The 10,000-nt window shown below is 39.2% G+C and overlaps 2 protein-coding genes across 2 annotated transcripts in view; one reads left to right on the top strand and one right to left on the bottom strand.

Annotated features, from left to right (window-relative positions):
- LOC106873488 (serum paraoxonase/lactonase 3) overlaps positions 1-9,294 on the bottom strand; it is a 70,550-nt gene extending 61,256 nt beyond the window's left edge. Inside the window, exon 1 of the mRNA XM_089347767.1 lies at positions 9,151-9,294. The gene's annotated coding sequence lies outside the window, so the exon portion shown is untranslated. The remainder of the gene's footprint in view (positions 1-9,150) is intronic.
- Positions 7,246-10,000, top strand: part of LOC106873490 (pyridoxal kinase) — a 55,107-nt gene continuing 52,352 nt past the window's right edge. The window contains exon 1 of the mRNA XM_014920875.3: positions 7,246-7,830. Coding sequence (XP_014776361.1) covers positions 7,735-7,830 — 96 coding nt within the window. The 5' untranslated portion in view covers positions 7,246-7,734. The remainder of the gene's footprint in view (positions 7,831-10,000) is intronic.

The following is a 10,000-nucleotide window of genomic DNA, read 5'->3' as shown; positions in this document are numbered from 1 at the left end:
AACTTGTGTAATTATAAAAAATAAAATAATTGAATAAAATTGTTTGTTTTTATTTAATTAATCAAAATTAACTTTCATTCAATAATAGGAAACAATAACCCGAGTGACAATTATTAGCAAGTTTTAAAGAGAAAGAAAGATAATTTTCAAGCATTTATCATTTTTAGCTCGACATTCTCTATTTCACCCTTTAACTTAGAAAAAGGATTTTTCTTGCGGGACGGCCAAAAGACACTTTTAGCACCCCATCTGTTAATTCATGCTGCTTTTCTTAATTAATTAACAAATTTGATAAGTTAGAGGAAATTTGAGAACTCCTTCTCAAATTCGACCGATAGGATGATGTGGTGGTAAGCATCTCTTCCTACTTCACCATGCCGTTGACCTTATTGAAATGGTAAGTAGTGAAGGAACAGAAACGATAGCGCTCCAAATTTTAAATACATTATAGTATTTAGTTTCGGTCGTGTATTATGTGAATTTACATCATCGTGGTGTTTACTTTGCTGCCCACCACTCTAGCGTTAATTTCAGAAATCGACGCAATTGCCGGCGCACCTCTCCCATCAACCATAAACTGACCTTGTATCTTCTCAAAATAACCACCAAGTCAATAACCAGCTGCATCGCCGTTAAAGATGTTAGAGTTATGTCCCTTAGTATTTTTAAAACACATTTCGTTCTTGTTGTAGGTTCTCATCTTCAGAATAAGTTTTGTCTACTAATTGCAAGGATATATAAACACAAGTTTCTCAAGCTATATGGGACACAATCGTGAGTGTATTTAGTATGCAGAATGTTACCCTGTTGTTGATATTGTCAGAAGTATTTGATCCATGTTACTAAATCTGGTGACAATGATATTAAATTATGGTAAATAAATCCTATATACTATGTTACTGTTGTAGGTTTGTCTCTGTCCATTAAGCTACTTGGGTTTTGTTGTATTCTGATTAGTTTATCGACCCCGAAAGGATGAAAGACAAAATCGACCTCGGTGGAATTTGAATTCAGAACGTGAAGACGGATGAAATACCACTGCGCGTTTTATTCGATGGGCAAACGATTCTGTAAAATTATACTCCGAAGGGACATAACTGTGAAAATAAAAGAAGAAAAAATGTTAACGACCTGGCTGTCTACGTCGGTAACTGAAGGTGATGTATTTTGATACTAATTTACAAATATGTATCTAGTTGAGTAAAAAGTAACCAACGTTTTGATCAATGAAGAATTTGTACCGGATTTTTGCAGTTTTAAATTTTTTTTAATACATTTTTTGCAATTGTCTGATAATACAGACTTGCACTTGCCCAATTGCATCAATAAATTAACATTGATATTTTTATCACCGTTGTTACAATCATCTGAAATGGAACTGTCAAAGCGCGATATTCGAGCAATTTTGCTATTTAACTTCTACAAAGGATGTAAAGCAGCTGGAACTGCTCGCGATATCAACAAAATGTTTGGTGAGGAAATGACTAGTGAGTGGTCAGCTCGAAAATGCATTAAACGATTTCGCAGTGGAGACCCTGAACCTTGAAGATCGTGAGCGTAGTGGACGCCCATCTGTCATCGATGACGGTCAATTAAAGACTGTCATTGAGAAAAATCGACGTAAAACCACTCGAGAACTTGCAAAAGAACTTCAACTTAGTCAGAAGACTGCCTGCAACTATTTGCATGCGATTGGAAAATCAGAAAAGCTCGACAAATGGGTACCACACGATTTGAAGGGGGATAGTCGATTTCATCGACTCCAGTGTTCCACTGGTACTTAATTTATCGATTACGAAAAGATGAAAGGCAAAGTCGACCTCGTCAGAATTTGAACTCAGAACATAAAGATAGACGAAATGCCGCTAAGAATTTTGCCCAGCATGCCAACAATTCTGCCAACTCACCACCTTATCCACAGTCTTAACATAAAATACGATTCAATTATGCAGTCTAGGGTACAAAGTGTCCGAAAAAAAGATAGGAGGGTCATGGCTGGAATGTTTTTAGTCATAGGTTTAGAAGATTAGCAGCTGATACAGGATTAAACAACAATTGTCGTATTGAGTTGTTGCAACCAATCAGTGTTGCCGAATGGTTAAGAATTTCGCACCAGAAATACCATTCTCTATAGATGTCATGGGCAAATTGTGGCCTGAGGACCATTTTAAATGGTACGAATCTTTTTAGTAATGGTTTCAAATCATGATACAAATTTGCAGGAATTTTGCGGTAAGTCGATCACATCGACTCCAGTGTCCAACTGGTATTTATTTTATCGTTCCCTGGGAGGATTAAAGGCAAAATCGGCTTCGGTGGAGTTTGAACTCATAACGTAAAACCAGAAGAAATGTCGCTAAGCATTTTGTCCGGCACGCAAACGACCCTGCTAACTCATTGTCTTCCTGTGTCAAATTTTAGCACAAAGCTAGCCATTCTGGAAGGAGGGTGTCAGTCAATTATATCGACTTTAGTACTTAGCTGTTATTTTATTTTATTGACCCCGAAAGGATGAGAGAGTTGACCTCGGCGGGATTTGAACTCAAAACGTAAAGAGCCGGAAAAAATTCCACTAAGTATTTTGTTCTACAGTTTAAGAATAATGTCCGCTCACTTAATAATAATCTTTCTAAAGGAAAGAAAATTAAGGCGGCGAGCTGGCAGAAACGTTAACACACCGGGCGAAATGCTGAGCGGTATTTCGTCTGCCGCTACGTTCTACGTTCAAATTCCGCCGAGGTCGACTTTGCCTTTCATCCTTTCGGAGTCGATAAATTAAGTTCCAGTTACGCACTGGGGTCCATGTAATCGATTTAATCCCTTTGTCTGTCCTTGTTTGTCCCCTCTATGTTTAGCCCCTTGTGGGCAATAAAGAAATAAGAAAATTAAGGGTGGAGTCGGTGAATTAACTAGAAATAGTTTAAGATATACATATGCAAAAGAAAAAAAAGGCAGATTTCAGATGTTATCTGATGACCGTCGAACAGAAGCTATGTATATGTCAATTTGATCATTAGAATTAATAATAACTTTTGTGACGTCTTTAAAATTTCTACATTTTCAACTGTACATTCCTCAATTATTAATTCCAAATTAACAAGGGACCTGAACTTGACAGTATAAACAAGCTAACGAACTCATGTCTTTGAAGCACACAGCAGTAAACTGTATTGTATCTTGCAAACTGTAGTTGTATTATGCAAAATAACATTGCCTATAGAGTTATTTAGCATGACACAGCTACAGTTTTGTGCCCCACCTCGAATATATTTTTTCATAATGCTTTGAAAAATATGCGTTCCCCCACCCCAACCCAGAAAAATATCATTTTACAGAGATATGTTTTCAGAGTGTATATTATAATTATGTCGATAAAAATTAAATACAAATGAAAAAAGTTGAGAGGATTTCGAGTCATTTTCCCTACACAAATTTATTATCACGTATTCCTGTGAATTTAACATTCCCTCCCGGCTTTTTCATTTTTGCCTTCAGATTTATGTTTGAAGAGTGAAGGATGTAAATGGAAATTTGTTGAAAGGAAGCGAGGATGTACAAAGGAGTTGGGTTGAGTATTTTAGTGAGCTCTTAAATGTGGAGGATGATAGGGAGGCAAGTATAGTGGCTGTAGGAGGAGAGAGGAGAATGCCTGTTGTTGGGGAATGGAACTACGGTGCAATTGGAAGGGAGGAGGTGAGGGAATCCTCGCGGAAGATGGCAAACCGAAAGGCGCCAGGTGTAGATGGGTGTACGAGGGAATGCCTAAAGAAAGGAGGAGTAACATTGACTGAATGGCTAGTGAGGTTTATGAATGTTTGTTATATGGTTGGAAGGGCACCAAAGGATTGGTGCAGTGCCTACATAGTGCCACTGTACAAGGAGAAAGGCGATAAATGTGAGTAGAAATTTTAGGGGTATAAGTCTGTTGTATGTGGTTGGTAAACTCTATGGGAGAATTCTGTTTGTAAGGGTGAGGAACCAGAAGAGAGTGTACTCGGAGAGGAGCAGTGCGGTTTTAGGAGTGGAAGGGGTGCGCAGATGAGATATTTGTAGTAAGGCAGATGTCTGAGAAGTTATTGGCAAAAGGGAGGGAAGTGTATAGGCCCTTTATGGACCTAGAGAAGGCATATGACCGTGTGGATAGGGATGCAATGTAGCAGATGTTACGGTTGTTCGGAGTAGATGGTGAATTGTTGGGAGCTGTACAGAGTTTCTATAGAGAAAGTAGGGCGTGTGTAAGGGTGGATGGTGAAGTAAGTGAGTGGTTTGATGCGAAGGTGGGGTAAGACAGGGTTGTGTGATGTCTCCGTGGCTATTTAATTTATATAAGGATGGTGTGGTGAGAGAGGTGAACGCTAGAACCTTTGGTAGGGAAACCCAAATGGTGGGAGAAAATGGAGAGAAATGGCAGGTAAGTCAGTTATTGTGGCGGATTCAGAAGAGCAACTGAGGAGACTGGTGGTAGAGTTTGGAAGAGTGTGTGAGAGGAGGAAACTGAAAGTGAATGTAGCTAAGAGTAAGGTGATGAGATGTTCGAGAGATGGAATGGCTGGTAGGATGGATGTGAGTATAAATGGTGAGATGTTAGAGGAGATGAGTGTTTTTATGTATCTGGCATCACATGTGACGGCGGTTGGGGGTGGTTGGGTGAGGAAGTGGGATTATAGAGTGAGGGAGAGGAGCAAGATACTTGGAACTGTGAAAGGTGTGCTGAGAGATAAAAGGTTGAGTATGAAAGCGAAAAGAGGTGTGTATGAGGGCGTGATTGTGCCGACAATGTTATATGGTGCAGAGACGCGGGGGATAAGAAAGGCGGAAAGGAGGAGACTAGATGTGTTTGAGATAAGATGTTTGAGGACTATGGTTGGTGTGACACGGATGGACAGAATGAGAAATGAGGAGGTGCGAAAGCGAGCAGGAATGTGAGAAAATCAATGTACCAGGATGGATAGACGAATGTTGAGGTTGTTTGGCTACATGGAAAGGATGGATGAGGAGTGGATGGTAAGGAGGATGCTGAAGGCAGAAGTGGTAGGCAGCAGAACCGGAGGCAGACCTCAGTTTGTGTGGATGGATGGAGTGAGGAAAGCTGTGGTGGTTAGAGGTTTGGGAGTGAGAGAGGCAAGAGAGTTTATAAATGATAGGAAAGCTTGGAGAGTGTTTGTGGACGGATGAGTGAATTTGATGTTGCTCAAAGAGGTACAGAACCAGTATGATGCGGCGGGGGTAACCCAGCATATACTATCGGGCCCCGCTGCTGATATCGGGGGTTGATTTCTATGCCTTGACCCGAGCATAGGATAGGGCTTGCCTCTTTGAGCTAGGAAATGAATGGAATGCCTGGTATGTGTCTTGTTGTGGCTACCCCCTCCTATGGGGAATAGGCTTTGGTAAAAAAGGAAAAACTCGTTCGAAAAGGTATTTAAGCAAAATGTCATTTAAAAATATTTGCAGCTAGCTTAGTCAGTAGAGCGCGAGACTCTAAAATTTTGAGGGGTTGGTGGATCCTGTGTTCGTTCCCCACGATATTTTAGGTACAGGGATAGCTGTGTGATTAAGAAGGTCGTTTTGCAACCACTTGGTTTCGGGTTCAGTTCCATTGCGAACATCTTATACAATTGTATTCAGCAAATGAACTTGGAAGACGAAAACTGTGCAAGAGATGTTTGTACATTGAGCATATTAACAAAAGCAACAGGCTTTAAGGACATTATTGGTTAGAGGGGACCTGTTCGGTTAAACCCTTCAAGGTCGAGCACCAGTATAGCCATAATTTAATGACTGAAACAAGTAAAAGAGTAGACGAATTTTAGAGTTACGAAGAAGCAAATTCAGAGTGAGTATCAATATAATCGTAATCTACAGCCTTGAAAACGTATCTCTGAAAACTTTCCGGTCAATATATAGATCCTCACCCGGGAACAAAAAAAAAAAAATTAACCAGCCTGGGTGGGGGGTGGAAAACGAATATGAAAAAAGTGCGCGCTGACGACCCTGGGGTGGGGAGGAGACTTTCGGAAAATTCATAAGATCCGATTTTTCCGTCATAACTTCCGGTAAAATGGATATATATATATATATAAATTCGAAAAAAAGTTTTTAAAAAAAGTTTAAAAAAGAAAGTTTGAAGCAAAAAAAAAAAAAATCACTTTAATTTCACATGAATTACTTTGTCATATTACTGCGGGAAATTATTCTGAAAGAAATCTCTGCAGAAAGGTGAGTAGAGTGATTACATTATGTTATCGCAGTTTTGTGAGATTTGGCTGTTATTTCTAACATGTGGATAGCCTTCTTGAAGGCCTGATGGTGTATATATATATATATATATGTACATATATATAGAGATTTTTATTTTTTTATTTTTGAAAAATTAAAATTTTACAAACCAATTGTTTTCAGAATCACAATCTTCGTATTTTTCTACGTATTTCGCAAAAAAAAAAAATTCCGGGAAAAGTCAAAAATAAGAAGTGGGGGAGGAGTAATTGAAATTTTGAAAATGCGAGTTTTTTGAAATTTTTTTCTTCTTTTTTTCAGAATCGGATCCTCCATAACCAAAAACGCGGGATTCCGTAAAAAAAAAATCAATATATATCCATTTTACCGGAAATTATGACAGAAAAATCGGATCTTGTGAATTTTCCGAAAGTTCCCTCCCCACCTCAGGGTCATCAGTGCGCATTTTTTTTTTTTTTTGATATTCGTTTTCCACATACTTGATAACACCCCCACCAGGCTGGTTAACTTTTTTTTGTTCCCGGGTGAAGACCTTTATATGAAAAAAAAAAAAACACAAACTATTTATGAGAAATTTATACGAAATAAAGTCAAGGGTAGAACGCCAAACTAATTTTGCATTTAGTCACGAAAGGATAAAAAAAAATACACGTTTTTATTTCTTATTTTTATAAAACGAAATACAGTATCCGATACGTTTTTCTTTTTTTTTTTTTATCGTAGGATAAGGTGTGATTTGAGAAAAGTTGGCTGCAGTTTCTAGCAAGTGGGACGATACCGTAAAGGCACCATTTATTGAGCCACCAAGATATGTCTTTGATAGCGGCACAGGAAGATGCCAGTAACGAGACAACTGTATTAACTCGAATAGATACAAATCGCCCGATCTGCAATACAAAATACCAATGATTGAGTGAGAGAAAAAAATTTTGAGTTTTTTCTTTTTATTTCTTGTTTTTATGTGTAACCAGCCTTGTGATAATTCTGTCCACTCGAAAAGTTTATGGATTATTTTTATGTCCTTAAAGCCTGTTGCTTTTGTTTATATGCTCAATACTTAATATATATGTGTATAAGTATGGATGTATATATGGGTGTGTATATGTGTGACTATATGATAGAGAGACCCGCTAACAATCCTAAACAAATAAGTTGATTATGCAATTTGTTCACTAGAGTAGTTCCCCCTCCTTTAAAAATTCTTGTCCTTTTCCATTCAAATAATCAGTTTCTGACGACGTCTGTTGGCGGAGAGCTGAAGCAGCATTTATTATTCCTTTACTGGATTGCAACTAATTCTTCTTCAGACTTACAACCTTAAACTGCAACTAATTCTTCTTCAGACTTACAACCTTAAACTGCAACAATTCACACCAAAGCTTATTTATAAATACAAGATATTCGTCCGTTCTCCTTGTATCGACCGAACGAACCGTCGTTGTACAATAACAGTTATTTGAGGGGGTTTTTTTTACCCTTGCCGTCTTCTGTGCAATGCTTGATGATCTCGAAATGCCGCGTGTTCTAACCATCCAAAGTACTGTTGTATCAGGCTATGTCGGTAACAAAGTGGCATTGTTCCCTCTACAGGTAAATAGTCATTTATTTCCATGGTGATATTTTTGCTATAACAACATATATACATACATACACACACACACACTCATATATGGCATCACCGCTGCTCTTTAGTCTTTCGTATTTTTTCTCTGGTTTTTGTTGTTTTTTTTTTTTTGTTTATCAGAAGAAAAATATATTTAATTTATCGCTACTTATATATGTATAATTTATCGCTAGACTTATAAAACTTACTTTTATAAATTTAATCTCCAAGGTCAGTGGATTATCGAAACGGTTAAGTACCTGAATCACCATCATGTGGTATATAGTTACGCCCTTTTAGGTTGCGCGTTCAAACCCCATCGATGTTGACTTTATTGCTCTGGTGTCGATACTCTTGTGCTAATGTCGAACTTCAATATTTATTTGATTGATAATACATTCTTATAAAACAGAACATGCCGGACGCGAATTGTTTGATCTTCTCCATGTAAACAGACCAGTATCCCTTCCCTTGCATTATATTCCTTAGAATGAACTCCAGACTACGTACTTTCGTGTATTAATCCATTATTTCTTCTATGATGTTTAGATAACTATTATAGTCCATTAGATAACGGTTGTATACATCAGCCTAATCGCCCGAGTCGTATATCTAGACTCGAAAGCCGGGACATATTTTTAAACTACGGTTCTTGTTACAGATTAGAAAGTCTTAAATTTCCTCTAATCTTTAACAGTCGTTTGTCTCAGATAAGAAAGTCCTGTTTATTCATCTGTTTACGGGTTTAATTGTACTTTAACAAACTAAAGGTACGGCAAAACAAATTTTCAGCACGAAGGTTGTTGACCGTTTGTCCGTGTCCTTTTTAAGATAACAATAGGGTTATGATTCGAGTGTTATTTGGTTGCTATTTCTAGTGGTTCGAATAACTACGTAATCCTAATGTTTATATACCGTTTAGTCTCACATAAGCTCTGCTCGAGGAGACAGCTGATTAAAACGGCTCCACTCGTGGCCACCCCTGCTCTTATTTCTCGACACGGTGTATCAATGACTATATTATTCAATGTGTCTGGCATTGTTTTGAAAGACTTTTAGGACGTAGAGCGAGATTTGAATATGATTTCTTGCCAGTCGGCCATCTCATGCCGGCTATAATACATTTGTGCAGGCCTGTACATAAACCATACTCGAATATATTTGAAGTGGTTAGTAATAAAATAACTGAGTAATTTCGTTGTTTGACAGCATTTTAAAAAAAAGAACAACGGAACATTTACTAGTGGAGCGACTTAGTACTAAAAGTAACTGTGGTGTATGCGAGTAATTAGTAGTTAACGGCTTACCTCGTCTTCCATCCACCGCACGAGTCTGTCCTCGCGCCTGGCCCGACCGGAAGAACGCTAGAAATAGCAGCTACCTCTCCCTCACCTGGGCGATCGCCTCGCGCGTCTTCCCATCGAAAACGGGCACGAAATCTCAATCGAGGCTCCCTCAGCCCCTCTTCCTCCTCCGGTCAGCTGTCAGCTCCCCATTTGCTGACGTCATACCACATGCCACCCTGATCTTAAAGATCACGTCCACCCCTACTCCACGTCGAAGTCCGCCATCCAACCGGGTGGGCGCCCTACGTGTCGAGATCTCAAGCCAGGTGCGTCGTTTCCCTCTCCGCACACTTCATCCAACGAAGTGACTATCCTGCGCAGGTCCAGCACGTGACGCGGCATTCCATCCACGGATACATTGTTTTTGGAATTGACCACTGCCACCGTTCCCCTGCCCCATCTAACAGTCCCTAGCTTAACAAAGGCAGTATACTCGCTCTCTGTATATGCCTTTCTCAATCTCTGCTCAATCTTTTCCGCACTCAACCTCTCTTCCTCATCCATCTCTAAACACAGGGTCAGGGTCTTTTCTTCCAAGTATAGCGCCATAAGACTCACCACATCGCTTATCCCTTGCAGTCTCGCCACAAGCCTGATCTTTCGCATCCAGGCCACTACATCGTCCTCGCCATTAAAAGGCCTGATCATGTCGCTGGCGATTCTGATCTTAGCTGCCATCGCGGTGAAGTTTTACATGTGGTTCTGAAATAGCTTGTGGTATATGAGACTAATTAGTAGTAAACGGCTTTCCTCGTCTTCCTTTCACTGCACGAGTCTGTTCTCGTGCCTGAACCGGCCCGAAGAATGCTAG

Source organism: Octopus bimaculoides, chromosome 2, assembly GCF_046866305.1.
Source record: "Octopus bimaculoides isolate indiv1 chromosome 2, ASM4686630v1, whole genome shotgun sequence".
NCBI lineage: Eukaryota > Metazoa > Mollusca > Cephalopoda > Octopoda > Octopodidae > Octopus > Octopus bimaculoides.
The sequence above is the reverse complement of the archived record's forward strand: the minus strand, read 5'-3'. Positions and strand labels throughout refer to the sequence as shown.